We start from the raw sequence: 15,604 nt of genomic DNA on the forward strand, positions 1-15,604 counted from the left end.
TGTGCCTCACAACCAAGTCTGCATGCTAAAAGCAACACTTTGCAGTTTTCAGAATGCTTCCTTTGATTTGTAATTGTGCACCACGGAGATTAAGTATCTCAACTGCTACCAAAAAACTTCCTAGTTCAAAAGAACAAGCAGCAATAGCCAGCAATATATACAGCTCTTCTGAAGCCAGGTAGCCCTTCTCAGATCCCTTATACAGACGACAAATTAAAAGGATCCAAATCTATTTGTCAAGGAGCTGCTTCTCCTATGCGATTAAATGTTTTCACTCGTGATTCTGAAGTAGAACGCAACATTATGGGGCTGGACTAACATGTTCTTACTTGTGCTGTTCCACTAGAACGACAACTCAGATGCCAGCCAGCATTTCAGTGTGTGTTACCTGTTTATGCAGTGTACCTCCACACGATGCTCAACATACTCTCAAGCAGTTTTCCTGAACTATTTCTGTGTACTATTTAGCAACTTATTACATGCCATGATGAAAACAAATACATTTCATTTGATTACAGAAACTATAATTGAGTCTAAGTTGAATTAAAATATTTAAATAATGAAGAAAAAAAAAACACCACCCAGTACAAAAAAACACCAGGACAATTTAGTCAAGTACTTGTCTGAACACGTGCTGCATTTAACATCTTTGTCTACAATATACCTCGCTAAAGCTTCAACTCACACAGCTCTTTCCCAAGCACATCCTGGATGTCAAACCACTTTCAAGCAGTGGTCCACTGACACTGACCCTGTGCTACTTTATGCCAGGCAAAACCTGCCTGTAGCGAAAGGTGTTAACAAAGTAAGTGAATGCCTGGTATAGGGAACAGCCTGCTTCCTGAAGCTCAGCAAAATGAGCAGTAATGAGAAGACAGTTGACCTCCAGCTTCCTCGCGCTGGGCTAACAGTTCCATGTAAAATGATAGCCCTGTGACTAGAGCAGTTGGACTAACTTTCACGCATATGCTAAGCATCCCTATTGAACACCCACCAAACGTAACTCAGCACTAGGTATATACTAAAACGCCATTTAGTTTCCAAATCATTTTGGCTTTCAGTGCACCACAGCACGTAGCAATGCCACAGGAAGCACTGTCTTACAAAAGACATCCTACACCAAAGACTGCAAAGACAACATATTTAAGCAGGTTTAGCTATCTGCTTGCTTTAAAAGTTATTTGAAAAAAGACTTCTCATCATAAGCCTATGAAAAATAAAATTGCGCTACTGAAAAAAAACACTCTCAAGAGCCTGCTTTGGAAAAAAAAGCATCTTCACTTTAGTACGAACTTAACTATGAACTTCTGGACTGATATGTTTTCCTACACTTAATGTATTCTCTAATTCCCTCAATCTTTAGGTTTGTTTTGCATTCCCTAAGAAGCCACTAGATCTTGCTTGCTCCTATTTACTTTCTTTATATACAAAGTTGCACTGATCCCTGTACCTGGAAGTGCTCTGTTTAGTTTTGGTAGAGATTTTTAAAAGCCAGATCATCTCAGTACTCATGTTGCTTTCCTTCCTTTTAGTACTGGTATTTCCTGATAGTAATGCTGTTCATCACGCAGGTAGTTAAAGGTTTGCAGGAACTAGACCAGAGTTTACAAACTGAACCATACGGAGCCACTTAGATACTTCCCTTGAGTTTTTTTTTGCACAACTAGAGTTCTGTTGAAGAAACTGTAAAAAGAATTAAGACATCCTCTTGTCTTCTTGAGCAAAATAGGAGTTACTCTATCTAATCCTAAGGATGATGTGAACACTACCGCAGTGATCCTTATGCGCAACTCCATTTAACATCTTTTCAACTACTTGAGTACAATAGTAGGTTTGACAGATTTTGACATAATCACAAGCTTTTCTTTTGTGTTTGTTTTTTTTTTTCATCAACACCACACCAAGTGTTTCGGCATACCTCAACTCACTGTCTCGTGCACTGTAAGGAACAGTTGCCAGCCATTTACTCTGTTTCCATCAGCAAACGGTAAGAAAGCACAGGAGGCGGAATTCCATTCCTATCTCATCATAAATTTGACCTTTAGACCCTGCAACATATGGCTCACAGGCACATTTCTACCTTACATTCCTGCCACAATACAGTCCTTTCAATAGCACTGGAAGTGTTACTGATGAGATTAAAAAAAATAAAAAAAATAAAAAAACTTGAAGCAGGAAGGAAGCAAAGCCCTTCTTCTAGCCCTCACACAATGCTACCGTGGAAATTTTTGAGTTCAGTTTTCTCATTTTAATAAATATTTAGAGCAGACTTAAGAGACCCACTCTTAAAAAAGAAAGCTACCTCTTTCATGCCATCATAGCTTATTCTTTCAGCCGTCTAAAAGGAACAATTAACCTACATTACTGGATTAATCCCACCTGTATATTTTCTAAATCATAAATTTCAGTGCAATTGCTTCACCTTTTAGAAGCAACAACAATCACCAAACAATAAGAAGCTCAGCTAAACAATTGCCAGGCACCTACCTGTCACTTCTGAAACTAAAAGGTTTGCTTCAGATGAAACATTCAGGAAAGGACACTTGGCAAGCTACACCGATTGTCATCATGGCCTACAAGGAAAGCACCTCTTAGAGCTTAACGAAGCAAAAGACCTGGAGCATGCTTATAGAACCACAGAATATCCCAAGCTGGAAGGGACCCATAGGGATCATCAAGTCCAACTCCTGGCACCGCACAGGTCTACCCAAAAGTTTAGACCACGTGACTAAGTGCACAGTCCAATCTCTTCTTAAATTCAGACAGGCTCGGTGCAGTGACTATGCCCCAGGGGAGCCTGTTCCAGTGTGCAACCACCCTCTCGGTGAAGAACCTCTTCCTGACGTCCAGCCTAAACTTCCCCTGTCTCAGCTTAACACTGTTCCCGCAGGTCCTATCACTGGTGTTTACAGAGAATAGGTCGCCTGCCTCTCCACTGCTCCTCGCAAGGAAGTTGTAGACCACGATGTGGTCTCCACTCAGCCTCCTCTTCTCCAGGCTGAACAGGCCCAGTGCCCTCAGCCTCTCCTCATACTTCTTCCCCTCTAGGCCCTTCACTATCTTCATCGCCCTCCTCTGGACACTCTCCTACAGTTTAATGTCCTTCCTGTACTGTGGTGCCCAGAAATGCACTCCAATACTGGAGGTGAAGACGCACTCGCTTGGAAGGTAACAAGATGAGCAAAGACCAGGCTACAATGAGCTCAAAGTAGGCAACACTAGATACCTAAGAAGTTTCACTCTTCAAAACTACACAAGGTATGCTCAAATTTAGTAACTTTATTATCTGTATCTGCTCTTTCTACCTACATATCCCATTCTGTAAACAATATGAATGCGTTTGGTTTATTGATTGAATCAACTGATGACTGAAAACATAGCCTCTGAAGGGGGAAGACTTGACATGCCCCCGATGAAAGCAGCTCTGGAGAAGCACATCCTCTCCCCCTGCTCTAAGGCAACAAGTACGCAATGCCAACAGGTAGACTGCAGATAACTTGGTACTCTTCCCTCTCAGCACCTCAAATCTGTCACTGGAGTGAACACACCCACTGAGCCTATAAATCTGCCCGTTTTTATTCAAACTAGGTTCACTTGCACAGCACAGGGCACAGAGAAGCTCGTAAGACCAACCTCCCTGCACATCGGCATAAAGCTACATTCAGAAGATGCTGAACAATACACGAAAGGGAAAGGAAACGAAACGCAGACGTTAGTAACGAGACACAGCCAATCCCCTTTACCTTCCCTCCCACCCCCAATGACACATCCATTCCCCCACTTATCTGCAGGACACAGATTGAAGGGACAGCGCCCGAATTCACCCCCCCAACCCCCTCCCCCCCCAAAAAAAATGAATAAATAAATGAATAAATAAGCGGCGCCAGGTCTTACTTTTGGCTGGGAAGGCTGCTGGCTGCGTTGGGCTCGGCTATCATTTCCACTACATTATTTCGGCGGCGCAGGCAGCGAGCTGATGGTGTGGGGGGAGGGAGGGGGCTCCTGAGGAAACTTCACCGCGGCGGGGCTCGGCTCCGAAAGGCTCGTCCCGGGTCGGGCGGGCTGTCAGGAGAAGAGCAGAGGGCGAGCTAATGACGGAGCCGCTCATTAAGGGCCCTCACGGCCGGCCGGGGGCATTAATTACCTCAGGGAAGCGAAGGGGGGGGGGGGGGGAGCTGCCCGGACCCCCCCCTCCCCCCCTCTCCTTCCTTCCCTCCCTCCCTCAGGGCCCTTCCGAGGGCGGCGGGCGCGGCCCTGGCGGCTCGGAGGGGCCGGAGGAGGAGGAGGAGGAGGAGGAGGAAGGCTCCGGGGCCGCCCCGCTCACCTGCCTGTGAGGGGCCGTGGTGCTGGAGGCGGGGGGGGGGAGGTGGGGGGGGCGCTGAGGCAGAGGCACGGCCGCGGGGACGCGCACTCCAACGGTCGAGCGCGCGCTCGCGGCTGCCGGCTCCCGCCGTCAATCACGGCCGCCCCCCGGCCTATCAGCGCCGGCCATCGCCGCCGCCAGGGGGCGGGGCCAGGCGCGCGCCGGCCCCCGCGCCTCGCGGCCGCCGTAACGGCCGTAACGGTCCCGCCTCACGCTGAGGGGAGGTGGGAGGGGAAGGGGGGGGGCAGCGCCATGGGGCCCGGCCGCCTCCTGCGGCCGCTGCTGCGCTGCTGCCGCCGCCGGGCGGTCCCCCCTCCTCTGCCTCGGGGGGCGGCTGTGAGGGGACCGCTCAGCGCCGCGCTCCGCCTCTGGGCGCCTCAGCGGCCGCCGGGCAGGGGCGAGCCGCCGCGGGCGGGCGGCGGGGGGCGAAGGGCGGGCGGTGACGACGACGATGATGATGATGAAGAGGAGGAGGAGGAAGATGAGGATGTGGAGGAGCTGCTGGGCCCCTCGCCGCTCGGCCCCGTGGCCGGCGCGCAGCGGGTGGCCGTGGTGCAGCCGGCGGTCCGCTGGGGGCCCAAGAAGCCGCAGTTCACCACCGGTGGGTGGGCACCCTCGGTGCCTTTATCAGCCCTGATAATTGCAGGGCACCCGCAGCCCCGTTATTAGCCTTGGTAATTAATGGTGGCACCTCCAGTGCTGGTGTCAGCCCTGCTAGTCACAGGGGGCACCCCCAGTCCGTTTATTACCCCTGCTCTCTACAACACCTTATTCCCTTTACAGAATAAAATTGTTAACTTTTCAGAGTTTGTGTAAGCCTTCCCATTTTACAAGCGGGGAAAATTATGAAGGCACCCATCTGTCCAAACGTACATGAGAGCAGCGGTGAGCCTTTTCCATCTGTTCAGGCCCTCCAGATGAAGAGCACAAAGTGTCAGCAAATGATTCAGGGTGACTGCTGAAATGCCACAGTTACAACAGAAAAATGAGCGCTAAGACAAATATTATCAATAGGATGAGAAAGGATCACGGTTATAATTAAAAATATATTACCTTTTGGACTTCTTTAATACATCAAATGTGTTTTCCTATCTAGAGAAACATGATGAAACTCCTATAGCAAGAGGATCTCCTGTCTGGCAAATCAAAACTGGATCTACTGATCTGATTTGCCCTTGTGATTTCATGAAATCCTCATAAATCTGTGCTTTGCCGTGTAGATGGTTTAAAAAAAACAAACAAACTGACTAATGAAGCAGATTGAAATCTGTGTCTTTAGCAAGTCAGAAGTCAGTGTAGGTCCTTGATAAGAGTAGGTACCAGTGGTAGGAAGCAGGGTATGCAGTATTAGTAGTTCTTTACATATTGCCACAAAACACCCAGGAATTATTCCTGTGATCTTGTGGTTATCTAAAATAGCAGTTTAATCTAAAGCTAGTTAAGCATTTTACTTTTTAAGAAAAAAGTACAGTGTAGAGGCAAAGAGGTGAGTAATTTATTGACTATACGATTCAGAATTCAAAATCAAGAACCATAAAAATAATTTGTACTGGCAGAAAGATGCTTTTGTGTAGTAAAATTGCATCGAACTAGGAGTTTAATTATTCTGATTAGAGGTAAGGCATTTTGCACCTTATGCTGCTCATTAAAACCATCGGACCTGTAGAATTTAAGTGTAGCATAGTCGTTCCCTGTTCACACATCCTGTACTTACTGGCAATTTGAGCAGTTAATATATTATAACCTTTTTTTTTTTTTTTTTTTTTTTTCTTCTGTGTGTGTGTCTCTAAAGCTGAGTTACAGATTGCCGAAGCCGTTGCTCTCGTAGACACCCTTCCGAACTGGACTGTTTTAGATAAAATAATTATTCCTACAAAAAATCCTGACAAGAAGTTCGTTTTTGGCAAAGGAAACTTTGATGTTTTGACAGGTAAGGACTGAGGTTTGTCAGGACTGCATCATTCAGAAAGGAAAGCTTCTGCAGCTGAAAACTATTTAAGGATAGCTATAAAACTTGAAAAGAGGTAAAGGTTTTATTAATCCATCAAATAGGTTTGCAGACAAACTTCAAAGATATTTTTTTCAAAAGCAACATGGAATAGAAATAACCCATGTTCATTTGAAATGTGTGGGGCACCTTAATCGCTATGCTTAAGTGAATGACGTAAAAGAAACGGGCAGCTGTTTTTGACATAGTATGAAATTAAGTGTGGATACGGCTGTTCTGTGGACAAAGAATATGATGCCATTTGGAATTTTATGAGCACCGTGCTCAGTGCAAAATGGTTTTATATTCCGTATATTTTAAGAAGAGAATTGACATTTAACACTGCATTTTGTAACGGTTATCCGTCTTCTAGAAAAGATTAAAAAAATGCCCCATGTGACAGCTGTCTTCTTGAATGTGGAAAGAATATCTTCAGTAACAAAGGTAATTTAATATCAAATCATATTCTTTACATCCATATTGTTTGGAAGATCTTGATGCTATCAGGAGGGTTGGTTAATGATAATATATGAAGCCAGCTGGACTGAGTTTTTCTGAATGGAAACTTTAATTCTTGTTATATTTGTCCAGCTGATAATAAGTGTATCTACATGTCATGCATCAAGTTTTCCTGCAGCCTGATAGCCTTTTAGTATAGACTGTTTGTGCATTTGCCACTGGCTCTACTTACATGTAAAATGTTGGAAAAACTTCTCGGATCTTATTCACAAAAGGGAGGTGATAACACGGCTTTGCTGTGAAGGAATGTCAAGATTTTGGATTACGTACGTGCACAGGTTTCATACCTCTACGAATTCTATATGCTTTTTCTGTAGTGCTATGTCTGCTGTATTGTATTTTAAATATGAGGTATAAATTCAGAGCAAATCTGTATTATTATTTTTTGTATTTTTAAACTTTCATTCCTAATCCTTACAAAGAAAATGTATTTTACAAAGATAGATTGCTTGTGGGGAGAAGCATGCTTTGCTTTTTTTTTTTTTTTTTTAAACACTTTGGCAATACAATAACTGGCATGTGAACTGTATGCATGAACTATAAGCATGCCCTTTGGCATGCTTAGACAAACTGAGATAAATACTTATTAGCTTTTTTGCATGTGCAGTGTCAAACAGGGTGTAAAGTGCAAACACTGCAAGCAAACATCAATGCTTTGGAGGTAGTTTTGAATGTTTTCCCTGGATTATAAAATTATCAGAGGTAGATGTATCCCATAGTTATCTTGAGTACTTCAATTTATCAATTAAATGGAAGTTGAAAATGTTTCCTATAAACCTTCTAGTTTTTATTCCCTAAATTAAAGTATGAGTTCTTTTAATCCCAGATTTACTACAAAAAAAAATATTTTCATAAATCTAGATCTTAAGTACATTTTAACAGGATATAGATTCAAGAAAGTGTTTGAGAATGTGCACAGAAGATGAGCATTCTGGATTTTAGAGATGGTGAAAGGAAACTACTGCATACTTGAAGTTCTTTGGATGTCTTTTGGTGAATTAGGGCAGTTTGGGGTGTGGGAAGAGAGGAGTTCATTATTTCGTGGAAGGCTGGTTATGAAATAATTTTCCTTTCTTCCTCTCTTGTTGTTTGTTGTTTTTTTTTCTTTTAACTTCAATAACTATTTTGCTTTTCATTTGTTATCTTTATCCTTTCCCATACTAGCATTTCGTAATTATTTTTGGTAAGGCCTTAACCACTGAAATTCTTCATTCTTTTAATGCTGTGAGATGTCCTGTAGGAGCTGTTTTCAGAATCTGTTCAAGGCAATGGAAGGATTCTCATGGAATTCAGTGAGCCTAGATAAAAAGTTCTACCTTCTAAATTCTTTTTCACCTTTCTTCCTTGTCAAAGAGAATGTTGCTTTTGGGTGCTCATAATCATTACTATGAGTTCAGGTGCCTATCAGCTAACTTTAACTGTAATGCTGTGTAAGAATTGATTTACTGGTATTCTGAATCAGGCAGAAAACATCTAGGTTATTTTGTTTTACATGGCTAAAGAAAGAACTAGAAGATGCCTGGGGAGTGAAAGTCTTTGACAGATACACCGTTGTACTTCACATTTTTCGTTGCAATGCCCGCACTAAGGAAGCAAAACTCCAGATTGCATTGGCTGAAATTCCACTCCTAAGGTACCTCAAAGTGTGTACTGACCCTTGTATATTTTAGTGAAAATTTCTTTACATTAACAATCAGGGTAATGCTATACCGTGGGGAAAAAAAAATGCCACTGCTTTGGTGTCTCCATACTATGGTCAAAGATTGAATAGAGTGTAGAAATATTTGCATTAATGTAATTGCTTCAAACTCCTACAGTGCTGACAGTAAAACAAGAAAGTGTTCAATAGATAATGTTACAAAATGTATTTCTAGTGAAAAGGTCCTGGTTCTTTCTGATATGGAAGATGGGTTGCAAGAATGTATAGGAATTAGGTATGTGTAGTTCATATATAAATAGGTTTAATTAGGAAAGCTATAAACAAGGAAGCTTAAAGGCATTAATTTGTATCTGAATTTTCCACATTTCTGTATTATGTGGCATAAAAATATGCTGGTGTGTGTTGCGTGGATGTATCAGAGGCATTTTTGTCTCTCTAAAGTTTCTGAACAGCCATTACGATTTACTAAGAGTTGCATGACTTTTCAAACTACGGTTGAAGAGCCAGAAATATCTGGGTTTTCTCACCATGATCTGGCTTTATTTATACCTGTGTCTTGTAGCGTTGTAGTGTTTTCATCTGTACTGTTAGAGTATCACTAATGCTTCATATTTGCTAGGCATTTTAAGATAGCTTGATTAGAGAAGATTGATTTTATTTAAATATTACTCCACTGCCAGGTCAAATCTAAAAAATGAGGTGTCTCAACTAGATCAGCAGAGAGGTGGATCAAGATACATCATGGGCTCAGGTAAAGTCTATTCCCATGAATTAGATGATTTTTTTTCTCTATAGTCTTTAAAATAGATTAAATTGCATCTTATTAGGGGGAAGCTCAGGGGAAAGACAGTTTGTGTTCTGCATCTGATTAATTGAACGTGAAAAAATGTGTTGGATGGTAACTTCAGTCATAGCCATAGTAAAGTTTTCATGCTCAGTAAGTGAACATGGACAGAGCATTTGCAACCACAGGAGCTTATTGTGACCAGACATGGTTATTCTAGAGTGCTTAGCATGTGTCTTAATAATTATTTATCACTCTGACTCTATCTTTCGCAAGAATACTCAGTTTTAATTGCTTATGTATACTGTCATATACCCTAATGGTAACTCACTCAATTTCCAGATAGACAGCATCACTTGTTTTACTGTTCTGTTGTAGACTATTCTGCCAGTTACTCATTTGTATTTTTCAGGTGAGACATTTATGGAGACACAGAATCGCCTCTTGAAAGAAAAAGAACTTAAAATTAGGCATGTCCTGGAGAAGCTAAGAAGAAAAAGGTCTCTGCTTAGAACTCAGCGCAGAAAACGCGAGTTTCCAGTTATCTCAGTAATGGGCTATACAAATTGTGGTAAGCAAAAACTCATGAAATTGTCACACAAAGAAGCTTGCCTTGTCTAATTTTTAATTAGAGTCTCTAGCCAGAATCTGATTTTGGTATGAATAGGCTTTGTGTTCTAATTATGTTTTAGATTTTATAATGAGAATATGTCAGTTAGATTATAGTTAGGAAAGTAAATAATGCTTGTTACAGTCAGATTTTTTTGCAGACGTGTTCTGGAGAAATTTCTAGTACCTATTTTGTCAAAAAGATTTTTCATCTAATGCTGAAAACTGTCATGCTAGTGTCCTTTGTATGTATCTTTATTACTTGATCAGAATGGATAGAGAAAAGTACGTGGGTTTTGAGATCACTAGGAAATGCTGAGGCATAGAAGGAAAATTCAGGAGAGTTGGCAACTAATCTGAGAAATGTGCTTAAAAAGCACTTCATCTTTTCATAGATTAATGTATAGTGTTTAGAGAAAATTCTTAAGAGAATCTGAATAAAACCAAAGGTTTTTTTCTTTTTTTTTTGTAGCTTACGCAAGTGAATTCATACACGAGGCATACATAGACTTTGGACTAAACACTTTTCAGATTATATTATTTTAAAACCATTTCATTTTATTCAACTTCTTTATAAAAAGTAAGCTTACCATGCATTAGTTTTGATATTTATTACACTGATACTTCTAAGCTACTTATAGAGTTGAAGATTCAACAAAAACATCTATACCACCGTTTTGCGCACATAATTGAAATACTTTAAGCTAAAGTGCTCATATTCTAGGTAATGACTATAAATTCTGTAAAATATTTATGAAGAGTTAAATAAATTTCTCTGGTATCATATTCATGACAGTACACGTAACAAAAGCATTAAACTAATAAACTAAATAGTATTAGTGCTTCTGGTGATTGTTGGATTTAACAAGGAAATGTTAAATCATTTTGTTTCAGAACAGAAGCACTGAGGAGCGTGTGTGTGTGTGCTTCCTAATGTTGTCATGGCAGCATTCTTCAGATAGTCTTAGAGGTGAGATGTGTAGGTAGGTCACCTTGCAGGTCAGTTCAGTCTGTGATCATCTTGTTGTTATTCCACAGCACAGCTTCCAGACATGGCCTTAAATCCAATTCTGAGTTATAAAAGTTAAGATTATCTTTGGGTTCCATAACATAATACAGATAACTACTCACAGGCTAGACTTCTATTAGTGAACTAGATACGAAAAGATACGTAATGTCATAAAACTCACCCAAGTGTTGCGAATTAATATTTCACTTGAAACAAGCCATTAAAGTCTTGTTGTTCTGTTTTCTTTTGTTTTTATTTTAATTAGGAAAAACCACCTTGATCAAAGCCTTGACCGGGGAAGCAGGACTTCAACCCCGAGATCAGCTGTTTGCCACTCTTGATATTACAGCTCACGCTGGCTACCTGCCCTCACACATGGCAGTTATTTATGTTGACACTATTGGGTTTCTGTCTGATCTTCCACATAACCTGGTTGAGTCCTTTTCAGCTACCTTAGAAGAAGTTGCTTACTCAGTAAGTAGTTGACTATAAACATTGAGAAATTGACTCAATTTTCTTCCAGATAGTCTTCACCCCTTCAGAAATGGGGAACTTAACTGGCATGCTGTTCTTAGTGACGTACCTGACTGACTGTAGTGGTCTTCTAACATAATAACTACCAGGTGAATATCCTATAATAAACCAATTTTCTGATACTTTATGCAGAATATATAAGCATGAATAGGTTTCAGAATTCAGAGTATACATGTCCTTTTCCATGGGGTTTAAGCCAGATAATTTTTTTTTTCTTGTTAAATACATGAAAACCTAGACTGTGCATTGGCATAAGTTGAGGCTCTCTTTCTTGAGAATAAAAAAATGAAGTAAACCCTTCAGAGTGCTCTGGTTTTGACTTAAGGTTTCCTGTAGCTCTAAAAATGGACAGTTGTGATGCAGGCAGCATGTAATAAATGTTAGTGTACTTTTCCTATCATATTTTCATTACTTGCCTGTTATAGCAAAATTTAAAGTTGCATATTGTCTAACTCTGAGATAAACAGATAAACTGATGAACTGGCTAAATGGCAGAGGGTCGGAGTGAGCGGGCTATGTCTGGCGATCAGTCACCAGCAGCGTTCCTCAGGGCTCAATTCTCCAGCCAGTCCCATTCAGTGTTTTTATCAATGAGCTGGATGCAGGAGTGGAGCACATCCTCAGCAAGTTTGCTCTGATACTGAACTGGGAGGTGCTGTTGACTCTCTTGAGGGACGAGAGGCCTTGCAGAGGGATCTAGATGGGTTGGAACATTGGGCAATCAGCAATAACATGAAATTCAACAGACATTAATGCCAAGTGCTGCAGCTGGGACGGGCACAGGTACAGACTGGGGGATGAGTGGCTGGAGGGCTGTTCTGCAGAAAAGGACTTGGGAGTGCTGGGCCAGCAGCATGCCCTGGCAGCCAGGAGGGCACTTTGGGGTGCCTCTTACACATCTTCGGGTGCATTAAACACTGCACAGCCAGCCAGTCAAAAGAGGTGGTTCTCCCACTGGATTTAACACTGGTGCGGTCTCACCTTGAATACCATGTGCAGTTCTGGGCTCTGCAACAGAAAAGGGATGTTAAGGTACTTGAAAGTGCCCAGAGGAGGGCAGCAAAGCCGGTGGAAGGGCTGGAAGGCAAGTCCTATGAGGAGAGGCTGAGGACACCTGGGCTGCCCAGCCTGGAGAAAGGAGGCCAAAAGGCGACCCCAGTGCTCTCTGCAGCGTCCTGAGGGAAGCGCAGAGGGAGGTGCCGGGCTCTGCTCCCTGGGCACTGGTGACAGGACACGCGGGAACGGCACAGAACTGTGCTGGTGGGTCAGGTTGGGATTAGGGAAATCTCTTTAGCATGAGGGTGGTCAAACCCTGAAACAGGCTTCCTAGAGAGGTGGTTGCTGCCCCTGCCTGCCAGTGTTCAGGAGGCATTTGACAATGCCCTCACTTATGTGCTTTAACTTCTGGTTATCTCTGGAATAGTCAGGCAGTTGGACTTGATCATCTTTGTAGGTCCCTTCCACCTTAACTATTCTATTCTATATAGATGGGGATTTAAAACAAAGTCTGTATCCTCAAAGGTAGTCGGATGTCTGAATTCTTCTAAGGATTGATTTTTTAACTGTGATATAGCAGGAATTTCAAAAGCTGGCTGCTGCTATTTTGTTTGGTTTACTTTTTAAGTCTTAAGTGAAAGGCAAGAAATGTACTTTTCACTACAGTTTTCAGAAGTTTGAAGCATTATCTTGAGCAAAGATGCTGAAATACTTTGAATGCAAATCCTGTTTGGTTATTTGTGTGTTTGTTGGTTTTTTGTTTTTTTTTTATCATGGTAAATACATGGCTTAGATTTGCAACCTATCTAACCATGTATGTACTTGAAACTGGTAACTTTTGTATAAAGCTTTCTAAGTGAAGCACCAATAGTAGTATCTCAGAAGCTGGGGATAACAAGAGTCTTCTGCATTTTGAATACAGAATTAAAATTTACATGCATTTTTTTCCACATTTGAAATGTTCTTTCAGCTATTACTCTTGTAAAACGTTTTTAGAATTAATATTTTTTCTTCTCCAATATTTTTGAAGTTTTACTGTTACACAGCCTTGGCATTAAAAATTATATCATTTATTATTTGAAATCTGTCAATCAAGCTAGTTAAGGAATTCACAGAGCTTGTTTTGGGGTTGTTGGCAGCCATTCATGCTCTCTGGAGTGAGACTACGCTGCCACAGATTTTCTTTCGTCTTTGAATAAAAAACAGTATTGATTTTATATTGTTCCAGTAGGTCATTTTACAGTGTTAACCTGCCAGGGCATTGTCTAATGCATAGGAAAGCAACTCGTACGAAAGAGAAATGCAAAAATGGTATAAAATCTCTACAGCCTGGTAACTGGATGTTCTATTAAGTAACCGTCTTGTCTATTTGTGCTTGCTAGGATCTGATAGTTCACGTGAGGGACATCACTCATCCAGAAACCGTCCTCCAGAAAGCAAGCGTTCTCTCTGTTCTGAAGAATCTCAATCTTCCAAGCCATTTATTGGAATCAATGGTAGAAGTTCATAACAAAGTGGATTTGATAGAAAGGTGAGCAGGAGACGCCAAGTATACTTAAACATTTCTTATGTTCTGGAATCTCTTTATTTCTAGAAAAAAGCTTCCATACTTCTGAATATGTTTAATAGTGTTTCTCAGTCTTTTACATATGTAGCCATGGTCTTAAAAATTTAATTCTTTATTTTTAAATATCAAAAGAAATCATTTGAGACAAACAAGAAGTGATCTCTGTAGGAAGACAGCAGTATAAAATAACACAGCTAAATTGTCTGTGCTTGGAATATTTTCTCAGTATAATCTTTGCAAACAAGTATGATGGCAATTATTACTTTTCAGGTATGAACCCACTGAAGAAAACACTTTAGCCATTTCTGCTCTACATGGACATGGGTTAGAAGAGCTGAAAGAAGAAATAGAGAAAAAAATTTTGAAAGCAACAGGGAAGAAGATTCTGACAATTAAAGTCAACTTACAGGGACCTCAGCTAAGGTAAACAACTCTGAATTTTATGAAGGACTTGAACAACTATGACATTCTTAATATTGCAAAACTTATTTGCCAAAACATACAATACTAATTTTAATCTGTGGTAAGAATTACAGGGATATTTGTAAACGTTTTATGACCTATTGAAAAACTATCAAATATCACCAGTGGATACCGTACAGCATGCTTCTCAAAGTGACCTCCACAGAGTTCTGTGTTAGTACAAAAAGACAAACTTCCTGAAAGACCATTCCACTGGTCCTGAAGCCAGATTTAAAAGAAAAAGCAGAGACATGAAACATTTATGAAAACACCCTACACCCTGTTTCCAAACAGCAAGTAGCAAACAAAAAGTTAAGTGAAGCACTTCATCTTTTGAAGTGTTAAATTACCTAGATGCAAACATTCAGATCTAAACCAACAATCATACTTTATGCACTCTGGAATGCCTTTAAGATGCTAATACACTTTTTACTTTTACAGTTGGCTCTATAAAGAAGCAACAGTTCAGGAAGTAGAAGTCATGCCTGAAGATGGCACCGCCATGGTGACAGTGATAATCAGCAACTCTGCTTTTGGCAAATACAGGAACCTCTTTCCCAGCAGTACTTTTTTTATACCATGAAACTCCATCCTTTTCTAGAAAAAGAAACTGATCTCATTATGAGGATGTGAAATGAAGTTACTGGCCCGTTAGCCTGGATGTGGAAGAGTATATTTATTAACCAGTTGATGTTCTTGACACATTGTAGAAGTGGACAGTGTTTCAGAAAACGTCTGGAAACAGTAAGAGCTTTGAGTTTCATTCTGGCAGCAAGTGCAAGAACAGCACTAAATTTTATGTTGGGAGAGTTGTTGGCTACAGGCCTTGGGCCTCAAACACGTGGGAACCACTAGATGACATCTAAATTAACCTTTGGAAAAGTACTGAGTTTCTTAAATCATAGAAATTTTTTTTTTACCCTGTTTTTCAGAATAAGGCGTGTTCATGCATTCTGCTTGAATATATATTTACTTAAAAAAAACTACCATAATTTATTGCAGTGAAGCAGAAAACATTGGTTTGTATATTTAAGCAATGAATAAAGTTACCTGTGAACATCTTTCACCCAATAGTGTTCCTGCATACGGTAATTTATCTACAATACCTACTACT

General features: G+C 40.9%; 2 protein-coding genes across 2 annotated transcripts in view; one reads left to right on the forward strand and one right to left on the reverse strand.

The window, feature by feature from the left end:
* The window catches only part of LOC101794805 (cohesin subunit SA-2), a 61,590-nt gene extending 57,159 nt beyond the window's left edge, over positions 1-4,431 (reverse strand). Inside the window, exons 1-2 of the mRNA XM_027447001.3 lie at positions 4,325-4,431; positions 3,895-4,062 (exon numbers count right to left, since the gene is read on the reverse strand). Coding sequence (XP_027302802.2) covers positions 3,895-3,938 — 44 coding nt within the window. The 5' untranslated portion in view covers positions 3,939-4,062; positions 4,325-4,431. The remainder of the gene's footprint in view (positions 1-3,894; positions 4,063-4,324) is intronic.
* A 141-nt stretch (positions 4,432-4,572) lies between these two features.
* Positions 4,573-15,561, forward strand: GTPBP6 (GTP binding protein 6 (putative)). The gene is made up of 10 exons (XM_005021242.6): positions 4,573-4,964; positions 6,156-6,293; positions 6,724-6,794; positions 8,372-8,502; positions 9,210-9,280; positions 9,726-9,884; positions 11,197-11,405; positions 13,844-13,992; positions 14,299-14,451; positions 14,932-15,561. Exons 1-10 carry the CDS (start codon positions 4,616-4,618, stop codon positions 15,071-15,073), a joined length of 1,572 nt encoding a protein of 523 aa, XP_005021299.3. The 5' UTR covers positions 4,573-4,615; the 3' UTR covers positions 15,074-15,561.
* Positions 15,562-15,604: the final 43 nt, after the last annotated feature.

The sequence above is a fragment of the Anas platyrhynchos genome, chromosome 1 (genome assembly GCF_047663525.1).
Source record: "Anas platyrhynchos isolate ZD024472 breed Pekin duck chromosome 1, IASCAAS_PekinDuck_T2T, whole genome shotgun sequence".
NCBI classification, from domain to species: domain Eukaryota; kingdom Metazoa; phylum Chordata; class Aves; order Anseriformes; family Anatidae; genus Anas; species Anas platyrhynchos.